The sequence below is a fragment of the Strix uralensis genome, chromosome 15 (genome assembly GCF_047716275.1).
Source record: "Strix uralensis isolate ZFMK-TIS-50842 chromosome 15, bStrUra1, whole genome shotgun sequence".
Lineage (NCBI taxonomy): Eukaryota > Metazoa > Chordata > Aves > Strigiformes > Strigidae > Strix > Strix uralensis.
The window spans coordinates 19,143,032-19,170,723 of NC_133986.1; the positions used below are offsets into that span (position 1 = coordinate 19,143,032).

At 42.5% G+C, this 27,692-nt stretch overlaps 1 protein-coding gene across 13 annotated transcripts in view; it reads right to left on the reverse strand.

Annotated features, from left to right (window-relative positions):
- BRSK2 (BR serine/threonine kinase 2) overlaps nt 1-27,692 on the reverse strand; it is a 319,001-nt gene that overhangs the window by 134,839 nt on the left and 156,470 nt on the right. For all 13 annotated transcript variants that reach the window (XM_074884784.1, XM_074884775.1, XM_074884782.1 and 10 more), the window contains one exon: nt 25,786-25,880. In XM_074884784.1, the coding sequence (XP_074740885.1) occupies nt 25,786-25,880 (95 nt within the window). The remainder of the gene's footprint in view (nt 1-25,785; nt 25,881-27,692) is intronic.

The window sequence follows — 27,692 nt, forward strand, 5'->3', positions numbered from 1 at the left end:
GAATACACCAAGAAGAAGTGTCCCAGCATGAGCACAGCAGTCATTCACCAAATTCTAGTCGCAGCTGGCCACTACCTCCCATGCAAACATGACATGTGCCTGGCCTGAGACAAAATCTGAGTGTGCTTTTCCCTAGGGACTGCTGCCATCAATTTCTGTCTCCATTCTCTACATGCACCTGGGCACCAGCTATTTACACCAGTTGGCACTTCCAGTCATCCAAATACTTCACGTAATTCATAAGCCTAAAGCAGTAAACACCCACCTTCCTGCCATTTATATCTTCCCCCAGGAGAACGCAGCTCAGACGCAGCATTAAGGCTTCTGCTTTTTACCCAATTTTCCAGCTGGGTTAACTGAGGCATGCCGAGGTCAAGTGACTCGCCCAAGGCCACGCAGTCAGCTGCTTAGCCAGCACTGCATCCCAGGCACCCGCAGGCCTACGGACATTTGCTCCAGCCGCCGGACCACGAGGCTTCCCTCTGAACTGTCATATGGTGCACACAACACCTACAGGCCAGAGAAATCTTCGTCTTTGACTTCCAGCTAGAAGAGGTGCAGGAAGGGAAGGAACGTGAGCAGGAGGCAGTGTGGTGGGGATGTAGCTGTAATGAGGGCAGGCGCAGGTGTGGGAATTCTCATTTAGGAGACAAACAGCTGCTCTTGGTGACAGACAGAGCCTAGAACTGATTAGCTTTAATAAGAATGACACTTAAGTATGCATCAGAGCCTCGGACAGACAGATCCACATAGCTTGCTAAAGATGTGCCTTTCACAGCCCCCGAAAACAGTGAACATCAATGGGAAATCGGGTTTAGGCTGTGCTGGGGACTCTTCAAATGGCTGACCTCAGTTCACAGGAAAAGCAGCTCCCACGGAGAAGAGAGAGAGGTAGAAACTGCATCACGCTGCAGCTATGGGTTTTATTAGCAACAGGGGTACTGGAAGAGAAAACTTCACAGATTGTGCTCAGAGACTTCTCCTGCCTTTAGGAAGAAGCCCAGCTAAATACATTCCTCCATTTATTTAAAACACATAGAGCAAAATGTGTCAAATAAATAGGAGGAAGGGTGGCAACACACGTTAAAGCCAAGCTTGCTCAGCTCCAAGCAGCACTCCCCCCAACCTTATTCACTCTCTCCAAGCCCCACAACAGATTACAGGAAACAGCCTAGTTTCTCCTTAGGATAATGTACCTTGGGGCTCAAAACCAGAAGTAGATTTACTGGGGGTTGTAATCTCAACTGCAGTGCTAACCTTACTTTTGTCTGATGAGCACTCCCGGCATGCCTTCTGTGCTCCCAGGCACATGATGCAGCTGCAATCACACGGTTGCACTTATTATGAAATGGGAACATGAGAAGATCAGGCTCTGAAACTTATCATAAAAGGCCACTCATTTGCAATTGGTAGTGTTTACGCTCCTGTACCTTTGAATTTGCCTTTGCTTTCTTATGGGGGCTGGATTTAGTTTTGCGAAGCAGTTTCTCTCTATAGAATCCACAGGGCAAAACACATTCCCCTCACATCTACTTGTTTAGTTCCTTCTCTACACAAGAAAGCAAATTTTAAAAGAAATAAGTATTCTCAAATTGCTCTCCACAGCGAGAGAACTAAAAACTGTCTTTTCCATTCAGCAGAAGTTTGAAAGGGTATTAAATTCTACGACAGAAATTCTTGGTCCAGAATGAGATATTCTACAGTGGAGCTAGTTCTGAGGTGCTTCAAGAAGCTCATGTTTCAACAGCTATTCCAGCTAGTTTCCTTATCTACACAAGTCCTATAGGTAACCTCACAAAATTTCAAACAAGCCACAAGAGAAATACTATTCTTGCCTGCCACTGTGCTGCATCAGTGATTAAAATATAGACGCGAGAGCCAAGCCTATACAGGGGTTTATTTTTGACCTTCAGAAAGGTCAAAAAACCCCCCAATGTTCCCCAAACCAGCCACCACTGAGGACTGGTTAGGCTGCTAGCACCTCTTTTGTACCCTCACTGGTCTGTCAACTGTACTTGCATTCACGTACCCACTTTACTTCTCCCTCTTCAGCAGAACCAACGCAAGTGAACCCTGCGCCAGCACCTCGGCCACTCCACTGTCCAGCATATCAATTTAAACCACAGATAATGGTAAATTAATGTGCCTGATGGACCTTCTCTTCTGCCAGCTCTGCAATGGGAACAGTAATGAGCAGTAAGAGGATGTTAATATCTGAAACCACTGCAGCCATTTGCTTAGTGATGCAGGAGGCCAGAGCCCCTAGTCCCACTTGGTGGGGACAGTGAAGAGCAGGCTCTGACTGCTGTCTGGTAAATCAGATTATCAGTAAAAAATCTGGAGACCGTTTCATTTCTCCCACACTCAGCCTCTCTGTCTTGAGCTTAGACTTAAAAAACATACGTTGATTTAGCACATTATGGATCCATGAGAGAAAGAGAAGAGCTGAGAAGCAGAAGTTTAAGACATCATGCCAAAGCCAAATGCCACCAGCAAGTATGTGACTGCAAGAGATCTTAGTTCCTTCCATGAGCTATGAGGGAAAGCTTCCAGTCCTTCCTCCTGATTGCTACCCTCATCCTTCACACTATAAGGCTATTTCTACATCTTCAGTCATTATTTCACTCAGTGTTGGCTGCTGAACAGTTAAAATAAAAGAAACAATTAAAAAGAAGCAAGACCAGGGCTATGACTTAGAGGTTTAGATCAGCAAGATGGGGCACTGGTGCTGTGGCAACAACCTCCACCTGAGTGCGTCACAGCACCTCTGACTACCCAGTTTATATGTGCCTCGCTCTGCTCTCCTAACACAGGTACTGCCTCCAGGAAATCGTACTGAGAGTGGAAGCAGATTCTCGTAGACAGAAATGTGATACTGCCACCATAATCATGTGCTCTACAGTAGCCTCTCCCTCTTCACCAAGCTTGTGCATGCTTCTAGTTCCTGCTTTTTATTTGCTTGGTTGGTTTTTTTGTTATGAGATACTTTTGAGTGAGTGACACACGCTGTTATCATGTAGGAATAAAGCAGTCAACCCATGCCTGTGCCAGAACATACTGGTCATCTTGTTCACTAAGCCTGTGCCCCTTTCTACCCAGTCTTTCTAAAAACCCCCAGGCAAAGGTGTCTTCTCATCGTCCCAAGGGATTGCATTGTTTTCCGTGCATACCCACTACTTATGTGAGAAGAGGGGCATATACTGTTCATTATTTACCATGACAACCTCTTCTCTTGCCTGCTTAAAAAAGTTACAGTCAGCTAATGAGAGGGTAACCCATGTAACCAAGATAACAAGGGACACAAACTAGAAACAGTGAATATAAACCAGCAACTAATATGAGTGGTTTTGCTAATAACACGTTTCTGAAAAATCACTTAATCCCAAATGAGTCACTGAAATACTGACAAATGGATTCACGGAAGCTTCAGTAAGTTCACAAACTAGCATCCTGATCATGAACTCAGAAGCAGAAACCAGACCTAAATTTACTGCCAAATTCATTTGAAATGAATACCATAAACAAATTTGCTGAGGGATATACTTCAGAGAACTTTGTATTTAGGTCAGTGGGAAAGACAAAAGATACTAAAAAGGCATTTCCCATTTCACAGTTCTTCTATCACCAGCTTAAAGCCACTCACCCTACCTAAATACTACAGAGGGTATATTATAACAAAAGCAATGTATTGTTTGTATCTCACTGATTGCCAAGCAAGGAGGAGATTCTGTCCTACAGAGCCCTCTAATACTGGGCAGTAAATCTCTGAAATGAAGATGGAAACCAGAAAGGGCAGTCTCACCGAGGGAAAGCAGAAATGAGTTTCCTGGAAGCTGGGTGCTGGCAGGAAGGGTCCTCAGTAGCACATTCAGACTGCGCACAGTACCGCGGAGCACGTAACCGGCTGCAGTGATTTACAGGCTAGCACAGCAGTGGGTGCAGATTACAGCTGTGCTGATAGAGGCAGAATAACTCCTGGAAATGAGATGCCAGCCAGTACACAGCAAAAGGCAGATGAAGGACCCTAAAGTGCTTCAGATTGGAAATTACATCCTCCTCTGCTGCATGAATAATTGTTTGGCTTCCATTAGGAATCCTCTCCATTTCTATCACAGTTTTGTTGAGGTACAAACAATTCTTTTTTAATGACATGGACAGTTCCTCTCTCCCCTAATGGTCTTGGTTTACCCTTGGTGTTAAGAGGCAAAGTATCTCCTGCCTGCTGGTTATAAAGTCAAGAAAAGACAGTTAACTAATAATAAAATGGAGTAGTAGACATGGCTCAAACAGAACCAGAATGGTTTGGAAATTAGCTCCTTCCCATGCGAAGTGTCTAATACTTTTACTTGCAACACAGTTTCTAGCGCAAGAGTCAAAGCACAGTATTTTCAGAAAAAGCAGTTTTTAGTTCCTAAGGCTCCTTGAAATTAAGACAGGTAAAATTCCTGTGGACAGACTGTAAGCAGTGAGGCAAAGGCTGTGAAGAACATAAGTCAGAAGCTTGGAGCACACTCATTCAACTGATTGGTAATTTTTAATGCCACCTATTTAAGTACTCAGCTATGACAGAAGTTGCTCTCTCCTAAGACTAGCCTTAAGCATTTGAGGACAAATGACCTATTTAAGGAGGCAACACTTTGATTCTGTGTTGGAGCAGAGCATTTTTAAAAGTGACTACTGTATTTGAACCCCTAATGTGAGACCTCATCGAAGAAGGTAGTTTTTGGACTGGGTGACTGAAGTGTAAGACCCAGTAACTTCTGTAGAGATGTCCGGTTTCAAGGGTGAACTCAACGGAGAAAGGTGTACTTCCATCTGAGATTGCTCCCCTTCGATCTCGAGGCTACAGCAGGATAAAGGTCAACCATGGTTTGTTCACTCGTTGTGGCTGAAGATGACATGTAGCTAGGATGCGAGGAGGCACGGGGCTCTGTAGAGAGACTTCTCACCTTCAATACATTTCTTTTTACTGCCAACTACTGTGGCGTAGAGCTGGCCACCATGGTAAGGGCCCGTGCCATAACACACATACAGTTAAGGAACTGTTAGCGTGCCTTTGTACCGGCTACAAAGTCCCTTTGCATGGAAAGGTGGCAGTACGCTGCTGGATTCTCATCCCAGGCTTTGCTTTCTGCTTCTGCGCTGCTGTTTGTGGCTATCGTGGCTAATCCAAAGACATCAGAAATTTACCACAAAGAGACTAATTTTTCTTTGTATGTACTGATAGAAAAAGATGAGTACTGCAAAATTTCCTCTGATACCAATCGAAGCTGAACTTACTGGCTAATTATTTTATTCCTGCCCATGTCAATGGGATTAAAACTTCCATCCAAGCACAGGGAACGGATTTTTAAAATGCTGAAAACAATTATTAGAATACATTTCCAAAGCTCCAAATGATAGTGAAACACAGGTGCTAAGAAGAATTATTCGCTACTACCAAGTCAAATTTTATTCAAACTTCAGAGGAACTACAAACGCTGCTTTTATAGGAACATTTTTTCAACAGAGGCCAAGTAAAAAAATGTAAGTGACGACTAACCATCAACATCGTGTGTTCACTCAGCGTAGCCAGAATGAAATAGATAGAAAGAAATTAAAAATAAATTTCAATACTATAAGTTAAAAGATGCCACAGAAGGTATGCAAATTGCACGCCACAAGGTCTTGTTTTTTGTTTACAAAGAATGTGTTTTCAGTTTGATGGAGAGGCATCATTACAGAGGGAATTTGAGGCATTTTAAATAGCAGAAGCACTCATTAAGAATTCATTTTTAACAGGAAGACTGGAAAAAAAAATTAAAATTAATGAGCAAGATGAAGTGGGGGGGAACTTTGAAGATGACAGCTTCTTGCTAAAAAAAGGCACTCTTGATATTAATCACAAGCAGTTCACACACATGCATTACCCCTAACTCCAGTGCCACAATCTCCAGGACTAATTCACAGCTGCTTCATGTTCACTTTGTGTTAGGCTGCTTGGCAAAGCAGGCAAAGCACGGTGCAGCCCCTCAGACGCTGTGGTAATAATCACGAGGAATAAAGCACCAGGCAAAGGACATGGCGTGGCCTGTTTTAAACCTAGGTGATTCAATATTCCTGCAGTGGCAACTATGGGAGACCCTCAGGAAGAGGTACAACTACAGTCTATACCAAAAGCTCAAAGTGACTACAGCAGGGTCTGAGTAGGAAAAGCACTACTGCACTACTGTCATGTATTTTCTATAAACAAATGAAATTTATCTGGGCCAATTTGTAGCTGAAACACTATAGCACCTTTTAAGTCTCTTCAAAAATCTGCCTGGTTTAGGATCTCATGATCTGGACATCGGAGAGATTTTCTCAAACATCCTTTCCTATCCCTTAGTCTTAAAAGGAGGAAAAAAATCAAGTCACCTTTCTTTAAACACACACAGGCTACACTGCATAACTGATGCACAACAACACACAAGTTTTAGAAAATTCAGTGTTGTGCAACCATCAATTTATTCTTCAATACCCTCACACAGGAAAATAAAGTTTTGATTACTCCTCCTGTAAATAAATTTGTTAGTTTCTTTTAAATGCTCATATTCTTGATGAAGGGTTTGGCAGGGGGGGCTCTGGTTCAGGCTTGCTATAAAAAATGGTCATTACAAAGAGCAGATGTGGGCAAGCCTTTCTTCCCTCTGGATTTCTTAGTTCAGACTAAAAAACTTGAAGCTAGATCTGGAAGAGAACAGACTAATCCAAGCTGAACTGGCCCCGGCAGTGGTAGCGTGGAGGGTGTCCTGGGCAAGAGTGAAACGCCTGGGACAAACCAGCGCAAAAGCAGCAAAGAAGTTACTGGAGTGAAGCTGGAAGGACAGGAGTTGCATGAAGACATTTGAGGGAATGAGCATTTTGACCGGTCTCATTTCACGCAGAGAATGTGCCAGAAGATCACGCTAAGCATTTTTCTTACTAATGTGATGGTTTTTTAGTGTGATATTCCTCTGTATTTGACCATTCCCAGTGTCCCCAGTGAGTTGTTTTTATCTCCTGACCCTGCAGAGCGCCACGCAGCAGCGGTGTCCTGCACGGCAGACACGAGCACAACCCTGCTGAGGGACACTTTTCTGAAAACCATGTCCAGGTCTGTTCCAAAGTCCACTGAAATCAGTGGAAAGACTTTCTCAGCATTTAGTGAGCTGTGGATCAGGCCTAGATAAAGCCTAAGCTCATTTGGAAAACTAAGAAATTTCCATGCTGAGCAGAGATGTCTCAGCCAGCTCCAAACAAGCTGCCTAATGAGCCCAAGCTGAGTGCTGCCCTGATACAGCTATAATGTTTCTGTCCCCATATGGGCATGTTCAGAGCTAACTTAGGTGTCTCTGCATGACCCTGTATTGCATCATGTAGACATACCCTAGCTGCTTTGTTGCCTTCCTTTTGAAATTAGAGCAGCAGCAACAGAACAGGCAGTTTACAACTACAGGATTATTTCTTATTAATATTTGCCCCTTTAAGGTTGGCATCTTCAACAACCATATATGAAAATGGGTTGAAAAGACCGCATGAAAATTCTCCTTTAGGACTCAGCTGACCCAAATACACAGTTCTCTTGCTCTGAATTCCCCTATATGGTGCAGGGAGACAAACTGCTCTGTTTTCTCTCTCTCGCTTGCCTTTTTTTTTTTCCTTCCATAATGCTGCATTGCAGGACCAAATTTTCTGATTATCATGCAGTATCTTATTTTGATTGTCCTTTCCCCAAATTAAATGATTCTGGTACTCTCACAACAACTAGAAAAGATCTGTCTCCTCCTCTGAGGGGGTAGGTGGTGCCTTTCTGTAATAGGTGAGCTTAAAAGCAGACGTACAGTCAGAAACGTGGTTGCACTTCACTGCCAACATGACTGTATGAGACAGAGGCATGACAACATGTGACTAAAAAAAGCTGTGACCACAGAAACCCCTACAGTCGATGCAGTGACAGCATGAAAACGCAATTTCCCCTGGTTTAGCTTGTCTTGCATAGAGTGAGGGTAACTAGTAAGGCTATATTCCCAACAGCAGTGCTGTGCTGGTATTGCATAAGGATTTTGACAGTGTGCTTGGCACAGCATTCAAAAAAACCTCCTCCTGCTCCCTGTTGTATATTCGTAGACAATTCTGCGTAGCCAAATGACACAAATAAGGTTTTAACACTTTTATCATCCTTGCAGAGTAAGCACAGCCATGACAGAAGGAGTAGTATCTACTTTGGTTCCTGTATCATCAATAAAGCTAATCAACTAACCTTCAGGTGTAGAAGCTTTACCTTCAGGTATCTTTACCAAGTAAGTGAGTTTCTGAAACTAGCAATGAGAAAATCCTTTTTCTCACTTGCAAGCTTGGACATATTTGATCTACAAGCCATGGAGAGAAAAAAAACAAACAGGAAAACCTAAAATACCATTGGTTTTTACAGACACATTTAGAAGCAGAGTCATACTGCAAAACTAGCTCTTCCAACTCCTCAGGAAACCTGCACAAGCATTTAACAACTGCAAGAACATTCAAGGTCAAAGGCAAGCTCTTTCTGGAGATAAGTTGCCTTCTAGCTATAGTGCTAAACTCTGCAAAGTACAGCCTGTATTGCAGATGAGGTGACTGGGAGATCCCTAAATCAAATAGCAAGCTCTATGAACAATGTACATAAATAAGAGCTTTATTGAGCCCTGTGTCTGAAATTCATACACAACAGGAGAATTGGAATGGGAAAGCTGGTCATTGTTCTGCTTTGATGAATTGCTATACATCAGCACCAAGCCTACTCTTCTCATTTCAGTAAAGTACACTTACTCTAGCTTTCAAGACCCCAAAGCAACTGAGGCATAGGAAAACACACAACCCCACATCAGTAAAGAAAAGGAGGAAGAGACAGCACTTATTGGTTATAGTTTACTTCCACCAAGCTCTTTGCTGGCTCCTTGTTGCAAGAGCTTTACGAAAATGCTGGAAGAGCATGAGAACAGTCTTTAACGCTGTGGATGCTGCCCACGTATCCACATGATTTTGGCTGAAACTCCTGAAGTCCCATCTCAGCATGTTTCAGGATCAGTAAAAAGGCAGAAGGTATCTGAGAGGTAAGAGCTTTGAGATTTCCAAAGTCTGATGTCTCACAGCAGCGTAGGGTACTGCTCCTTCTCCAGCTCAAGCTCAGAACTCCATCGAAATAGATAGTACTGTCCTACAATAACATAAAGCGTAGTTGTAGACAGTGGGAAGCTCTGCAGATAAAAAAACAACCACCTGTTTTTAGCATCTGCTTTGTTTAGTTTTCCTGTTAAAAGATATATTGGGCCAGACTGCGAGTTATACAACTTGCAGTTACTCAGCTGTCGACTGACTTTGGCTGAAAACATCCAGAGCAGAGACTTCCCAAGCTACTTAACACCAAGTGTAAAGAGAGCCCTGGGATACAACAGAACGGAAGAAAGGACCAGCCTGAGGCTAGTAAATGAGGAGGGAAAGCAACAAATTAAAGAAAATTCACTACAGGTAAATGAATGGTAATGAAACCTCAGAAGAGGATATTTTCCTACAACGCTGGGAGGCTTAGCTCATGGGACTGCCACGTGAAGCCCAAGGAGGAGAGAAGGCTTCTGGTAGGCCAGTTGGTCACTCACAGCAGTACTGACATGGTTGTGACGTGAAGAACTACTTGGAAAGTTTAATCTGTTATTTGCACAAAAAAAAGAGTAAGGCTAGCAGAAAAGGATGAAACAGTGTCAATTAAGTATATCATTTGTTCAACTTGTAATGGAAGGAGAATAAAAAGGAAGATCATGGAAATTAGCTGTGGCTGTGCTATCGGACTACAGCCAGAGCCCAGGGTGAGACAGGGAGCAGATTCTTCTTGTTTCTCATGGAGATATGAATACTGTAACAAAGTCATTTCAACTTGCCTGTCATCTTGCTCTCCAAAATGAAGGCAAAAAGCAGTCTCATCCTGCTTCAAACCTGAAACGTATGGTCTTCCCACGACCAGCTCCAAGTTTTCTGAAGTAGCAAAGAGTTTATAACGCTGCAGCCTAGCAGTCCTAACATGCAAATGAAAACGGGTCTCATCTTCCATTCACGCTAATTCGTCATCATAGGGAATAATAAAGAAAATAAATGCAGTGCACTTGCAGATACTTAAGACAAGTTTGATTATAGAACTGGAGAAATGCAAAAGCATGGGAAGAGAAAGACACACACTGAGCATAAGGTTCAGAGGCTAAACTGTTCCGCGAAGAAGAAAGTTTAGCCTTTGTCTATGATTAAGTGGTTGATTCTGCAAAGCCGGGCAGGTATCAAGAACTGGTTAATTGAGGGCAAGAGAGAGTTAGAGTACAAAGTGAAAACTTAGCAGTCAAGGGGAGAAAAACAGCTGCCACAAAGTCTGTTTTCCCTTAGGGTTTCTAGTTATCATTTGAAGATAAATATACTTTTCAACCTATTCTGTGGAGCTAAATCCCTGGAAGTGCTGGGAATCCCCTAATACTGTTGCTTAATATGTTCAGGAGTGTACCTGTGTAGTGCCCTTTCAGATTCTGTACCTAATAAAAACCCAAAGAACACAGTAGTGACGAAAGCATTGTACGCATCTATTTACTCATCCCTCATAGCAGATGGCCAGGAGACATCCCAAAGCAAGTGCCAGATTTATTAGGATGTGTTTAACAGAGAAGAGGAATTAAAGGCAGGTTCCTATATAAAGAGGGGAAAAAACCTGCTGCCTTAGGTTTTGCAGCTGTGAACGGCTGAAGGACAACAGCCCCTCTGGTAAAATAATGTGATCTTTGCTGCCTCCAAAGTTTGCTTTTCATGAGGCAGCCACACGTCCTCCCCAGGAACTGAAGCTACATAGATAGCATCAGGTATAACATGCTGGCTGTATTTTACACTGCTGTGTATTTTGGGAGTCAAAGTACTGTCCACGTTGCCTGTATACTGCTTTTTCAAAGGTATCATTTCTATAGTATACATACACATATGCAAACAACGTGATTAAAACTTATTCCAGTTCTACTCTGGTTTTCTGATCTATGTATTTTTGTGACTGCGCTGTACCAGCAGACCTACTGAGTGAATTCAAGTCTACGGGAAGAGACTAACTTACAAACTCATGCAGTCCATGTCCTTTGGTGCTTCGGGTGAGACGTCAAGATCCCACAGAAACCTCTGTGTTTTTTCTAACATCACTGTGGCATGCACTGAGAGGGAGGTGCCCAGAAGCAAAGAACATTTAGCATAATGACTCAGATGGGTGGTCAGCAGTTTAAACCAGCCACTTCATGTTACTATAATGAGGATTCAGTTTAACAGTTGTTCTGCATGCACAGAAATCGCCCCCCATCCCTGGGAAATCACTTAAAAATAAAACAAACAAAAAACAAATCATATGCTTGAGGAGGAGGAGGTTATGGCTTGGAAAATGCACACAATGGGTGGAGCAAAAATGCCCATGGGTGAGTAAAAATTACTTCTCATAGCAAGGGATCAGGAAGCCTCTGAGCTTTATCTGAGGGATGACACAGTATAAATAAAACTTCAGGGCCAAATTCAGACCTGTAGAAAATAGCTGCAGTTCTGCTGAATCCAACAGGAGTAGAATCCTCTTATGATAATTCTGAGCTTAGGCCAGTATGATTTATACACATTTTGAGCCACAAAAGTCTTGCTTGAAAATGAAAGAAAGTTATTTCCATGATGGCTAGCAGAACTATGTCATATGACACTTACTCACCAAGCAACAAATACCTGTTCTATATTGTCTACTAAATCAATTAAAAAATTCCTACCCAGCATCAATACATTCTGATGCATATGGGAGCAACCTTGATCTTTCAACTACGGCACCATTAGCTTCCTGAATCTCATAACCAAACCTAATTCATTAGAACATATCTCAGGAATATGTCTGGCCCATAAAACCCTGAAACACATTCTTAATTTCTATAGGGTTGAAGTACAGGCTTTAAGCTTCGGATATGTAAACATCTATATTACATTAAATCTATCAAGATGTAATCTTTTTGCCAGGCCTTGAATTCTTCAATTCTGCTCAGATCTCTCACTTCTCTTGTTACATTGTCTGTTGCAAGTCTAGGTGTTTGTAGTCCTGATCATAAGAATAAAGCTTAAACTGTTGATATACACTTGTTGAAACATAACTTTAAAAATTCATATCTGCATATGCAAATAAAGGAGCTGATCATTCTGACTGGCTACTAACGGCATTTTCTTTAAATCAGGCTGTATTAAATTCTGTATTCAGTCATACTGAGGGTCACAGAGCTGGTGTCAGACCATCAGACATGACGGCAGGATTTGTGGCATCTTATTTCAGGCTAAGAATGCACACAAAATAGACCCTAGTTTTGCTTAAGTTCCATAAGCTTCTGAAAAAAAGGTAAGTGAACAGCTCTTAAGGCTTATGGGTATTAGTAGCCCACAGCTAAAGGCTGAACTGAGGTCTGAGGATACAGAACTACCAGAGGGGTTATAACGATAGTAGCTGTAAGGAAGGACGGCTGTGGGGTAGTCTAAAGAGAGGTACAGAGAGGACCCAGAATCAAAACAGGAGAAAAAAAAATATATTTGCAGTAGTAACAGACAGTTAGAGCAACGGGGAGGAAGAAATTAAGGTTGATACAAATGATATTGCTGTTCAAAAGATGTGTAAAAATAATGGGAGAGAAACCAAGCATTTCTAACGAATCTGCACCTGGAAAACAAGCAGAAGAGAAATAGATACTGTAATGAAAGGGAGAGCTGGAGAGGTATCAGAGGATGGAGGTCAAGCCTCTGTGAGAACCAGCAATTTGAGAGAGAGAGAAATGAAAGAGGCAGAAATAGCTAAGACCTCTTTAGAAGTGCAATGAAGGTATGTCAACATGTTCACTATTTCATCTATCGTCTGCTAGTTCTTCCTCAAACTACAGTTACAGAACTTTATCTAAATTTAAAATTTGATTTATATCTAACACTTAAATCACAGAAATTCAGTAATCATGTCCTTTATTTCAGTCCAGTGCATTTATGATCCCACTTCTAGTGCTCTCTCCTGCAGATCGCTGAGATCTCCTCTCGAGGCTCCAGGCAGGCTCTAAGAAAGCGTTCCTCCTTTGCCTGCTAATGTGGTCGCTCTCTTGTTGGTATTCAAACCACAAACGAGATGTGATCGTTACCATGGGTTCCTTTAGGCTGCTTAAGCCTCGAGTCCCCTCCGTAAAGCAGCCTTTGAACCAGAGCCCTAAACCCTCTTCATGCTACTGCTGTAATGTTTATTTTCACCTGCCGAGACCCCCATTCTTTGTATGCTAGTCCGTTGATTCTCAGTTTTACTCATCAAATTTTTTTCTGCTGCCCCTTTTCATCCTAAATTTTCCTGACATGGCTCTTAATTTCACTGATTGTTTGTTCCTACCGTGAGGCTGCAGTATTCAGTACTGTCTCTGCACTTCTCTGAGGCATTAAGTTTTTCTTCCACCTTCTATAGATTTTTTTAAATTGTTCTGAGTCTTTATTTGATGACTGACACAAGTTTATTCATTACTGAATGCAACAGCCATGATAGCTGGCCAATCTCTCTCCTCATACCTGCACTGGGCTTCAGATTAGACATTAGGGATGAGTTAAATCACCAGGAGTGTAATGCAGCACTGGAACAGGCTGTCCAGAGAGGCTGATGAACCTCAGTCCCTTAAGGTTTTCAAAACCAAGCTAGACAAAACCATGGCTGTCCCGTGTCAACAGCAGTCCCTGTTTGAGTGGGAGGATGGGCTATGTAAACCCTCGGAGGTCCCTTCCAACCCTTACTTCTATGATTCTACACATCTGTCCAACATCTCACTCCTGTACCCTGTAACAATCTGGCTATCTTCGATTTCTTTACCCTTGATGCCTCCTGTCTTCCTCAAGCAGTACGTCATCAGCTCCAGTCTTGACATCTGAGAGTCTGAAGGCTGGTTCAATTGGTATTGTGATGCATCTGCAGCCAAGCAGATGCCGAGAGACACTGAATCACTGGTATCTACCAAAAAATGGGTGACAGGTTGCATGTCCTCTTGGTACGGCAGCAGCAAGTGCTGTTACCCAGCACTGAGCAGGCACTAGGTGCTCAGTCGCTGGTAATTGGCACTGCTCTCTCCTCAATACTAAGCAAAGCAGTTTCCAGCACTGCTTTTAACTCAAAGTGTTCTCACCACTGTTGGCCTTGCTCAGCCATGCAGGAGGGCAAGGGCACCTTTTCTCTCAAAAATGAAGGCTTTGAGGTTAACAGATCTCTGAGGGGTTTTTACTGTTATAGGCAGTACTTGGATACGTTTCTACCTGTTGTTGGACTACCACGTCAGTCCCTGTGAAATACATCTTTTTATTTTGCTAGGCTACTGGATGGGGCCCAGATGCCCCCTCTCTTATAATGTGGATATTCTGGTATGATACAGCAATCAAATCTACAATTTGCAATGCGCTGCTGCCCAGAAGGGGTTTGGTACTCTTAGGTATCTCCACAAGACTACTCCCTAATCCAAGCTCCTCTGTGGCTGCTACTTACACCCCTACATGAAAAAGAAGTGAAAACACGACCCCAGATAACTGTGAGAATAGCTGTGTGCCACTCTGTCCTGTGTCCAATGATCTTACCCATTTGTTCTTAAGTAAATGTTATTATTTTCTGGATTTGATAAATCAGGGATTGATTTAAGAGGTGGAAATGAGGATAAAACGAATCTGTAATACCTAGAGGATAACATGCACTCTCTTACTGTGTGCATCTTTCCTTTCTGTTTTGAAAGTGCTGCAGTGGACAGTGAGGGACAACAGGAGGTTAGCAAAGGACAGAAGGGATTTAGGAAGGAAATTCAGGGACAGCTGAGGGAGCAGGAGTGAAGAGAGGAAATTCATCAAAGAAGAGCGATAAGAACATTAGACTAAGGGGATTTATTTCAGGGTATTAGGAAGGAAATATAAGAAGAAAAATCTCAAAAAAATAACTTTAGCATAAAATATTTCACAGCTGGGGGAAATTATTCTGAGTTGATTGACAGCAAGTTCCTTCTGCTGGACCATCTCCACACACCCGAACCTAGACATGCACACCAGATTTTTGCCCACGGAGCAGTAGTAAATTCTAGTCTATCACAAGATTTCATTGTGAGAAATTTCTGACAGCCTGTGACCGGACTTCCAGAACACTGTAAAATGTAATCTATTAGCAATTCTTAAAGGACACCTATATGGTGTATCACAACTGTTGAAAATCTGCTTCAGGTACAATGGAGAAAACTAGTAACATAATCCCCATCTCCTGGTACATTTGTTGTGACAGTTTTTGCATATTCTGGTGACTTCTCTTCATTTTAGTTCTATTCTTGGTTACTTAGTTATATAGAGCTGTACAGAAGGGTACAACAAGCTATTAGGAACTGGAGGTATAAACTAAAATACATAACCCTTTAAAAGACAGGAGTATTCCTTATGAACAGACTTGAGATGAAACTAAGTGTTGCTGACTTTTTTTATACATGTTGCTACTATTTATTTCCTGTAGTTAGGCCTGCACCTGAGAGATACAGATGATAAAGAATGTTTCTGTCTCCTGGAGCAACAGGAAATCTAAAAGTAGAAAAAACTAGAGCTACAGTCTGTTGTGTTACACACTGCACCAGTGACATTGCCTCACCACTTTCCTACTGAATGTACAGAAAGGGAGGTGCTTCTTGTAAGAGCTGCATGCGATAGAAGATTGTTTCTGCCTATGGTATATGCCCGGAACAGGAACAAATATTCATGTTTCTTAGGCCAGATCCTTCTTCTTGAGTGCTGATAGCTGTTTATTCCTGCCTTACCAAAACGTTCTAAAACAAGACTTTGAATGTGTTAATTTTAGCATAATCTGGAGCATCAGACCCAAATTTCCAGAAAGGACAATGATTTTGGTTGCCTGAGATTTCAGTGAGAACGCTTGAAAAAGCCAGCCTGCACCCCAGAATTTCTTGCTACTTTCCCAAGTTGCTATTTCCACCAGGGGCAATGCATGATAACATAACAGAGATGTCACTGAGCAATTGTTACATGCTGAGAGACTACAACAGATGCAGAAGTTCAAGATTAAACTCAATCTCTTCTTCCCTATGGTTTGTGGAGAATTAAGGTAACATCTCCATTACCCCTCACAGCACAAAGCCATTGCTGCTGCCTCCCCATGCAGCTGCAGAGCATACCATATTGTATTACACCGCAAGGTTCAAGAATACCAGGTGTTCTAACAAAGCAGCGATTGCTTCTCCCACATCGGAACAAAATCAACCATGCCATGACTGTAATTTTGTCACTGTGTGGTAGCTGGACCACTAGAGCATGGGCTTGAGCTCTCTTAGTATTAGCACACCTGGAAGATTCTCTTGGAGTTGGACAAGAAACATTTTGAACTAAAACTCTGGAGTCTCCTCTATGTGTGGTGTGTGCAGCCCCGGCAGGACAGCAGGGGAATACAAACAATGGTTTATTGCTATGGGAGTGCCTTTCATGAACAGATCAGCATATTAAATATATACTAACCATGGATTTGACATCTCAGGATGGCAGGAGACAAGGCAGCGAGTTCAAAGATAGCACCTGGTAAAGAGGAAATGCCCAAATACCTAAAAACTTACCGCTAGAGAGATCAACATGCTCTAACAGCAGCAAAGCAAACCATGCCATATTGTATCCAGCTCCATCTGACAGCTCTGGAACTAACAGTTAATTGCACTGGGACTGAGCCTTCCCAGATTTTTCCTAAATTTGTGCCAACTACTTAATAGCACGAACTGCAGGGATAAACCAAGTGAGGCCTGGTTTACACTTAACAAATGATCAGCAAAATGTTCATGCTGGATAGAAGAATGCAAAACAAACAAAAAGAGCTTGCATCTCCTGACAGTGCAGTGCCAGTCCTTGGCTCTCAGTTGTACTAGTTAAATATCCATTAGGTGACACATTTTGCTGGGAAACTCATAAGCTGTACAGGGCTAAGAAATGCTTCTTAACAGGAACGTAGTGCTGGTGTACAAGGAACCACCCAGTTGTTTCAGCTAAATTTTAAGATAATTGAACAAAGTCTTGGCTCAAATGGCTTGCCTGCTATATACAGGGATGGTCTACATCCCTTAATTGGGATGGATCAGTATATTGATGTTTATGGTGCTTATTCTAGATGATAGATGCAGGGTCAAATACCTGAGACAATTCTGGTCTCAGTCAATCTACTTAAGGATCCCATTACTGCTAGAGCTCTTCTGATGTAATGCTGGTTCTCCTTCCAGGAGCAAAGAAAAAAGAATTAAAAGGTTTCCGGACAAGATTCTGGAATGTGAAATACAAACCAATATAAAATGGAGTCAGAAGTCTTTTCATCTGCAACCCAGAAAAAAAGAGTTTAACATAAAAAAGAAAACATACAATAACCTAAGCCACACTTGCCAAGTTACCCTCGGTCCTTAACGAAATCACCCTGCAAAGCACACGCTGTGTCACAGTGCTGAGATCCCAGCATCTTCCTCCTCCTAAACTGTTTACAAGCTTTAGCAGTGACACTGAGCAAACACTGGCATGACAGAATCATGAAAACAGGACATAACAGTCTCTAAAAAACCCAGAATACATCCTGGCACAACACATACTCATTCAATTCCAGCATGCATGGTGGGGTGAGGAATGATTTTTAAACTTCTATGCTGTTGCTCTGGTGCTTATAGACACGGGTTTCAAATGGTTCAGTCAATGCTGCATTCATGCTGCTGTCTCCACCTGAGTTTCACTCTGAGTTTTGCTCTCAGTCCAGGAAGAAATTGCATGAGGAAGGAAAATTATTTTTTATAAGAAGCTGTATAACTTAAAAATCTCTCTGTAGTTCAGGTCAGAAAATATCCCCCCCCCAACTCCTTTTTTGCTTAAAAGATTTGGGAAGTGATTTTATCCATAATCTAAAATGAATTTCCCATCTATACATGTGGCCAATTCTACCTACAGCTCAGACAGAACTCACTCTCCTGTGGCATCCTCTGCTCTCTGCAGACTGGGGTAGATTTCATCCTGCACCTCTTCAGACTGATTAATTAACCACAGAACTGAGATGGTTGAAGTGCTGGTAGAAAAAGTCAATTAAAAGAGGTTTTAGCTTAAGTCAGATTAAAATGCAATGCTGTTTAGCATTTTTCATCAGTGAGTCAGGAAAAAAAAAAAAGGAATCAAGTTTTGAACGCACCAAAGAGCCTGCAGGTCCAGATTGAATAAAACAATCTCGCCAGACCCATGGTTCACATCTGGAGTTAACAGAGACTACAGCTCCAGGTGGCTCTGCAACAGAGGCCACACGCAAAGCTTCAGGTTCCCAGACCAATTGGGTGTCCAGCCAGCCAGAAATTCTGGAAGTACTGTGGGATATGACCAGGGGTTACAAGCTGTGGATGCCAGTCCCAAGATTTTTACACTCCACACCCCAATACAAGACTGACCCTGGAAGCTGACCTTCACCGGGGGTTCCCCTTGCTTTTCAGGACAACTCTTACTGGTTGTCCTTCCCAGGAAACTGAGCACCAAGCCCGACAACAGCAGAGGATCCCAGTGCTTTTTGCCACTCCCCTGTGTAGCAATACTTTGTAAGGTCACATCTCTCTAGCTGGGGACACTGGGTCTGCCCCACAGCTGTGGGCTCTTGGAACCTGTCTCAAGACTTCCTACATCTTGGCTTGGTAACCCAGGGCTCAGAGGCAGTGGGAATCCCTGCAGAGGCAGGACTTCCAGGGTCTCTGCTTTGGAGATGGCAAGCAGGACTCTCCCTTCCAGCCTGCTACGAATCCAGAGAGAGTTCAAAAGAAATCTAGTCTTTGATATATTGGGAGTTCACTGAGCCAAAGTTATTTCAGAGAAAAAATTTTAGTGAATCAGCATATTTTGATAAAACTAAGCTTTGGCAAAGGAAGAGAAGAATCCCCAGAAGCTTCAGAAGAGAAAGCAACGTGAAGCCAAACTATGGTCTGTCTTACCTCAAGTGCAAGCATGGTGCAATTACAGTGGAAACAGTTAAAGAGAAAGCTGAACAGAAAGGGTTTTTACAGGCTAATTATTGACAGCAGCTTCACAGGTGGATGAGGACTGAATGGCAGAGCACATTTAGACATCTCATCTCTGGGAGCAGTTATTTCCCTGTCCAGGCATTACAGTTGTGATCAAGCGAAATGAGTGGAAAAAGCATTCCTTGCCTTCAGCTAGCTCTAGCTGGGGCTCATGAGGGACATTTATTGCTGTGTGACCAAGGCAGCACATGAGGATGGTAGACTGTCTGTGTCTGTGTGTTTGCACACACAGGGCTGTGTTTGGTACAACAGAGGTTTGAGCCAGACTGCTGTAATACAAGTCTGCGGAATTGAAAGTAGGGTGGAAAAAGTAGGGCCAATTATTTTTATAGCTTGCCCAAATGCCTCAACTGATCATACTAACTTTAGAAAGCAAAAGGCACGGTGCACACTTGACAGGTTTATTCCTCTGACAGGTACATCATGTGCTCATAATTCCTGTTTAATTTCCTTTCTTAAGAATACCTCAAACTGTGTTCCTTGTGGGTGTGGTGGAAGATGGAGGCGGAGAGTGATTCTTCTCTGAAGGAAAACACAATTACCCAACTTCTTTAACTGCTCAAACAGATGACAAGCGAACAGGCTTTCAATGCTCCCCACCAGCTCCAGTTTAAGACAAAACACTCCGCATTATACATTCAGTAACAGATCCCTACTCCCTAACTCCCTATAGCAGAAGGGAGCCAGGGAAAAAAAAAGCCCCTTTTATTTTCCCCGTGTTTTTCATATTGCAAGGTGCTTTTTTATCTCTTTGAACTCAGAAGAGAGACTCGCAGACATGAAGCTGTGCTGTGCTAACTGGGTTGCTACTGGAATACGAACTAGGGTCACAAAGGCGGGGGGGCGAGTGTGTGTTTGTGCACTCATGTTCTTTGATGAGTGCCAATCATTCCTGCAGCTTGTTCACCACCTACGCACTGTCAAACATACACACAGACACGCACACACTTTTAATCTGCTCTCTTCCAGTGCTAAAAGCAGACAAGTGTGTGGTAATTCTCCAGGTTAAAGATAAACCACAATGAGGGTGAGAGTGTGTTTTTAACAAGCACATGCAGCAAACGTGCAAAGGACAATTCATGTAAGTGTGACCATGCTCATTTGTACATCACAACCTCCATGTTCAACAGCAAGTAAAAATACGAGTACCAGAAAGTATGTACATGTTTTGGGGAGATTTAATTTCCTTTATCCTTTCATCTTTTTTTTGACATGAATACAAGGTCCTCTGGGTTATTCTCCTCTTGCAGCAATATGCCAATCTATCAGAAGAATAATAGATGCATATCAGCAAGTCAGCACAGTGTTTCTTAATCAGGGAGTCCTGGAAAATTTGATGAATGCTTTAAAAACTTTTCTTTGGGACTTCTGTTTAATAAATGGGAATACTTTCCCTCCTATTTGCTATTTTTAATATGACCATCCCCAAAATCTTGTGTGCCAGTATCCTAGATTAATCTAAACACACTTCCCTGGTGAAATCATACGGTCTCATTTCTTTGTTCATTTGTACCCAATGGTAGGGGTATACAGCAGGATTCAGCACGAGCTTAACACCATTTCCATTGCAATCAATAGTAAAACTCACAAATACTGCACCTGCAAATCAAGTAAGCTACTACTGAATACAGTAAGAAAAAATTCTAATTTGGTGAAATTCAGGTTTTGTGTTGGTGAGTTTGGCTTTGCTAACATCAGGGAAACTGCCCTTGTTATGATCAAAGCTGAATTTGAACCAAGTTACACTATTCAGTCTGTTTCTGTCTCTGTCTCAGATTTTGCTTCACCCTGACACAGTTTTGATATTCTGGTAATGATTTCTGTAGACCAGGCCTCCAGTCAGCAGCTGAGGACAGCTAGGTCAGCCAGTATCAGTCTTTTGCTTGAAAAGTCTGAAAAAGAGGTATTCCAAAGCAAAGATGCTGCTCTCAAGTATTCCCTTCTTTAACGTCAGTTGGGGGAGCCTAAATTTCTGCTTCTGCAGATACCTTGTACGAGCACCTCTCTTTGTGCTCCAGACAGAGATAAGTGACTTTTTACAGATTCCAAGTGTGTGATTAGAAATCCACAGCTCCATGGATGTTAAAGCCGGAGAGGCTGCTGCGTTAATCTAGCCAGAGCTAATGCACAGCACGGATCAGGAGACCATCTTCAACTACCTCCTGCTGTGAGTCCAGCAGCTGATGCTGAACCAGGGTCTAGGTTTTAGAAAAAACACACAGCAGTTTAAGATGAAGTTTAATAGTCTTTCAGGGGAAAATCTCCCCAGAGCTTTGGGTGGTTGGTTCCAATTAGTAACTTCATCCAGTGGTCAAACAGGTCTAGTGTTTCTACATTTAATCTGTTTACCTACAGTTTACAACTATTAGTTTCCAATAAGCTTTTTTGCGCCCAAGACTGCGATATCCTCTATTATCAAATGCCTATCCTTCTTATCAGTTTTTACAGCCCATGATTAAGTTATGTCTTAACCTTCTCTTTAATAAACTAGGTAGACTGAGTACCTTGAGTCTCCCACAAAACATGAGTTTACTTACTCTCTCAGATACTTTCTGAATTGTGACAAGTTTCTAAACTTTTTCCTCAAAGCACGGGCACCTCAACCAGACATGCTGCATTTCAGCAGTTTTTGCAACAAAACAATGACGGTTATTACATGACTTGCTGTAGCAAAAGGGAAAAGACAGAGGAAAAAAGGAAGAAATCGCAGAATGGGGGAGAAAAGAAGAATGAAAGGGGTTAAAAAGAGGCAAAATAACAACTGAAAGAAAATGGAGATGGAAGGAAAGACTCAAAGTAGGACAAGACAGTAACAAAATAAGTAGCTATTGAAATAGAAGCTCAGCAAGAAGCAAGAGATGACAAAAAGGCCATGCAAAGCAGTGCCTATTTACAAGTATGCTTTCATGAATTATCCTGGCAGTTCCAAGAGGCTGACACGCGGTCCTGCTACCCATCCCTCCACTCAATTATTTCAGGCAATCAGTCATCTCTGACAGTGATTGCTGCGTGATCCTCCCTGCTTAAGAACACACTCTACACCTTTGCAGAATTTTTCGGAAGCAGAGGTTATTAGCACCACAAGGCATTAAACCAACCAACCATGTTTCACTTGAGCTCTACAAGAGAAACGTGGAAGGGACTGTGCCTCTTCCCATCCCCCACCCCAGAAATACCTGCCTCGCTTCAAGGCCAGCACTGGAGGACTCAGTCAGAAGAAACAAAAGGCACGTACACACAAAGCACACATATGGAGCTCTGGGCTCCAGTCATCAAGCCTGGGACATCTGTGGCTTTCTCAGGATGCCTGCGTGTTCAAATAATTAGTCCAAGGCCAGCTGTCCCCTTCTTGCTCTTCTCACTTTATGCTCCCATTGCTTCTACTACCACTGTCTGTCCAAAGAGTATTTCATCTGATGGATCACCAAAAGAGTAGGCTTTTTGTTGTTGTTTATTCTTTGGAAGGAAGGAGTGGAAGAGAACTGCTGAGGCAGTAAAGCAGAAAGAACTCCTCTGAGTATGTCTCATGATGCACCTCAACGTTTCCAAACTAGATTTTGCCACATCAGAGGAAAGATTTGCTTTAACCTTTATATTCTGAAGTTATAAACTCCAAACGCTTCTGCTAGTACTGAAAATGCAACCATCACTAGTGAACTTGCCTGTTTGGGAAAGCTTACTGCTTTACAAACACATTCAGCTCTTGCATTCTGGGCCTAATTTCCCTCTCAGTGATCCAGAAGTAATTCAGGGAAATTAATGAACTCAGTCTCAAGATGCTCCCCCTATAACGCACTCCCTTCTGAAATCTTTCTGCCAATTTGTGCTAGAGCAAGCTAGAGGTACTGCGGGAGGCAGGTCTCCACATCAGTGGGGGTTACCACCATGTGGTTGAAGAAACCCAGCTGAAGCTTTTTCCAGTTGTGTGAAAGCAGGAGCGAGAACAGAACCAGCCCTTCTGTTCTCATCTGTGAAATTGCATTTGTAGCTTTGCCCCAAAACCAGGCTCCCAAACAGGCCCAAGCTGGAGCTGGGAAAGGAACACTGCTCCCCAGCCTGTGTTCAGCGAGTAAGGGCATGACAAAGCAAAAGGCTCGTGTGTGCATTGAGCAGCCCTGTCCTTTGACAGGGCAGCAAGTGCTTGGATAATACATTTACTGCAGCTTGTGCTGCGTCGTGCCTGCCTGTGCATCATCTCCATAGCAGCAGTTCTGCTAATTGAGACCAGCTGCTTAAATTCCAAATTCTTCTCTCCAGAAATATCGATACTACGACGTTATGATTAGAAAGCACTTTACCAAATGCCTCTCAATTCTGCACAGCTCAGATGAAGAGCAGCTGCAGAAAGAAGGGACAGTTCCCTGAGCGTACAGAATAAAACACGGCAAAAACACTGGAGAAATGAAAGCAAGTCAAAATAGAATAACGATGGCAGAGAAAGCAGCCTGCTGTATATGCTTGTGCCTGTCATTTTAGATGTTGAAAGGACCGCAAGCAGACTTCTTCCTTATGCTCTAGGATAAATGGCCACAGCACTGCAGTGTTACAGCTTCATGCGGCAGGTGTGCGTATTTGTCAGATCCAGTTTTTCTGTCCAAGAATGGATTAAAGCAAAATCCATCAATCTGGGACTGGCTTGGGAGAGTAGCTGTGGTCTTGAATCATTTGGCTCCAGGAACTGTTCTGCATGGCCCACTGGCAAAGAGAGTCATCGGAACTGATAAGCTAGTGGGAAGATTTGCAAAGTAGGAATGCCACCACACCGCCACAACTTGGCTTCACTGTCGGCTATTTCCCTGTGGTTGCTGACTCCACGCAGCAAGCTGTCATCTGGATGCTTCACAATGGTCACACTGGGACTGCCAAAAGCCACAAGCGTTCTTCCCCTTCGGCCAGGCTGGATTAAGCTGGCTAACAGTACAGTCAATTCCAAATTCACTTAGAAGTCTCAGGCCCTGTCTGTGACCATCAGACACAGGGCATTCCTGAAACAGACATCTGGTTACTGAGTTTATGCAAGAACTGGGCAAACCACTTCAATCCCATCTGTTGTTCCAACCTCCTGAGCACAGAGAACAGAATCCCTGAAAGAGAAAATCTCACTAAGAATGTCTGAAAATGAGAATCACAATACAATGTGTGGTTTCCTCCTGAGAAGGATGTTGTACTATCTTACAGAAAACGTGGCACACTTCAGCATGTGGCTGTGTAAACAAGGGCCTAACACACTGTTTCACTACTCAGATTTCATACTACAGCCGAGGTAATGCAACACAACTAAAGCAGAGAGATCACTTTGCCATGCTAAGTGATTTGCCTCCTACTCTGAAAATCAATAAGGTAAATAAAATTTTTTATACATATACCAGACAGTGTCTCTCAGCAAACAAAATGCTCATGTTTTTTAAAAATATTCCTACTATGTAACTCTGGAAAATATTCAAAGTGTTTAGAGTCTCATTCAGATTTCACCATTTATATACTTCGTTTGCTTTCGTTGTATTCCATTCATCCACTGAATCTCCCTTTAAAGTTGCAGTTTTCCTACCTATTTCACTTTCTAACTTTAAGTGTATATTAGAAGACTGACTGAATCCACAGTACTGTGGGAGAGGGAATACTCCAATGAAATTCCAGAAAGGTAAGTCTGAACACATCACAATTGAATATAAACTTCAAGAATCCTTCTCTGAAAAAAAAAATAAACTTACACTGTATGTGTAACCTTCACTGACTGCATATTCCTTTAGTCTCCATTTTCTTTCAGCTCCTAGTAAGGTTGCTATACTTATTTGTGCTGGAAAACAGCTGACACAGAAGTACATAATAAGAAACAGCAGTGTAAAGATATATGCTCCATGTGCTTATAGGGAAGTTACCTCAATAAAGTGCTCTACGCTGCATGCAGACCTGTTAGCGTCATTTGCAGGTGACAGCTTGATGGAATTCTGTTGATTGCAGGGCAGTTGTGTTCCCTCCCATCAAGCTGAATTTAGCCTTTCTAGTCACCAAATCACATGAATAAACCTCTATGCATATATTTATTTTATTTTTAGGTTTCCAAGATCAATCAATGACACTCATGTAAGGAGATGGATATCACAAGGCTAGGTAAGAAATGAATTAAGCTCTTCTGAACGCTACAGTCATGGGGACCATCAGGACAGACACTTTGATGGTTTCCAATGGCACAGCTCTGTGGATTGTTAACAGAATTACAACAGCTTTAACCAGTCACGGACCTTGGCGCATCAGATCATAACAAACCCGTGCAGCAGAGCAAGCAGGAGGCCTATTCAAAAAACAGATTCGCCAACCTCTCTTCAATCTCTTCCCGCTGACATCTGTACACCTCAGTCTGCAATGTGCCACAACTGTTCTGCTGTGCTGCAGCAGTGGAAGTCAAATGCCCAACACACATCTGCCCCAGCAGAGAAGCAACAACTCTGCAGCTGACCGTTTATTTTGTTCACAAAGCACAGGCATACTCCTATTAAATTTCAGCTGCCCTAGCCTCCCCCATAACTAAATTATTGTTATTATGCTCCGCATAATCCTAGTACTGACAGGGATGTTTGTTATACGTAATTAAAGATATTAATTTTGAATGGAACAGAAGACACAGAGCCAAGAACTTAATTTTTTTTAAAATCTCCCATTAGAAAATTACCTTCATTAGCACCGACTCGCTGAGCTTCTCTCTGTTGACAATTTTTATCGCGACCTTCTGACACGTGACACAGTGAACCCCCAACTTCACAAGCCCTGCAGGAGAAACAGAGCAAAACAGAAAGGAAGAATTGGTTAGAGATAGTCACTATTGAGATTTTTGCTATTAGTATGCCACCCAGCAGTTGGCAACTTCTATGCAAATATATTTCCACTAGTCCCTCCTCCAGCCAGATAAGGTCTGGTGAGTAACGAAGACCCTGCAGCCCACACTGTGACCATTTGGCAGTGAAGCTGCCAACATTCCTAACGCTGCTGCAGTTTCTGCCATTAAAGCTATATTTTTGTTGAAGCACTGTATTCCAGCTCTCACCACTCAAAGTGCGTTCTACCAGTAAGAAGTCCACTTTTGCCAATTTAACCGCACTAGGCTAAGGGCTTTTGCCAACACCTGACATCAATGAAAGCTCAGAAATCAACAAAACTAGATGGTCAATGTCTGCAGTGTAGACATGGCCTCTACATTTTTCTAGCTCCTTCCAACACTTTCATGATCATAATAAAAAAGTATTTAATTATGCTTTCCTGTACTGTTTTAATTTACCCTGCTGTATAAATTTAACACTGATGAATGTCACTGTGGCATGGATGAACATCAACATATGCTGATACAATTCTAAATTCTTCTTATCAGTTATTATTTACTATATCCTCGTATACAAATATTTAATTTAGAATGTTGTTAAATGATTATATTGGCAAAAGGATATGGATATCCCTGACAGGATCAGGATGTTTGAGCTATCACTAAAATATGGAACAAAACTCCAAGAAATAAAAGAGGTAAGTAACATATATGAAGCATTATCTTCTGCAAAATTTTGATCTAACTCTGCTGACTTCCATGAAAGTACACTGAGATATCTCCCATAAGTAAGGATTATGGTCCTCTGAGCTCTTAGCTCTATAACCGTTAAGAAAATTTGTATCTGGAAAAACTGTACTTTGTAGGTCTATTCAAGTGAGATGTTGTTTACTTCAGCTTTTACTCTTGTCAAACATGCACATGCAGCACAACACCTGATAGGCTGGATCCCTTCCCACTCCACACACAGTATGCCAAATTGCCGTTTAGTTTAATTCAGTTATAACTGAAGTAAGAAGAAATGGCACCTCCCCAGTGTCACTGAGACCTGCTGGGCTTCGGAGAGCATTTATGAGCAATGACATCACACAGCAAGGAAAAGCCTAGCTCAGCTCCCAGCTCCTAGGTTGGGTTGCAGTTAAGATCCTGACCCCATCCCCTGACACAAACCACAAAGCCAAACACGTTGATTTATCTGCAAATTGAACACAACAGATCTGCAGTCCAGCAAAACAATGAACACAGGACTTCACACTTCTTATTGAAGGATGAATATATAGATTATTGCCTTACTACAAACTGTCCCCACTGAAGTGAACTGAAGTTTCATCAGGGATGCCAGCAATCTCCTGCAGATACTTGTCCATCTTTTTGCCACACAGTTAATCATGAATTTGGCACCACTAATCACTGGCTATTTTCCTCCTGGAAACTGCTAGGGCACACAGAAAATAAGGAGGTAATTGGTGACAGCCAGCATGGCTTCACTAAGGGCAAATCACGCAAATCATGCCTGACACATCCGGTGGCCTTCTGCGATGAGGTTACAGTGTTGATGGATAAGGGAAGAGCAACAGATGTCATCTACTTGGACTTGTGCGAAGCCTTTGACACTGTCCCACATGACATCCTTGTCTCTAAATTGGAGAGACATGGATTGATGGATGGACCACTTGGTGGATAAGGAATTGGCTGGATGGTCACACTCAGAGTTGTGGTCAACCACTCGATGTCCAAGTGGAGAGCAGTGATGAGTGCCACTC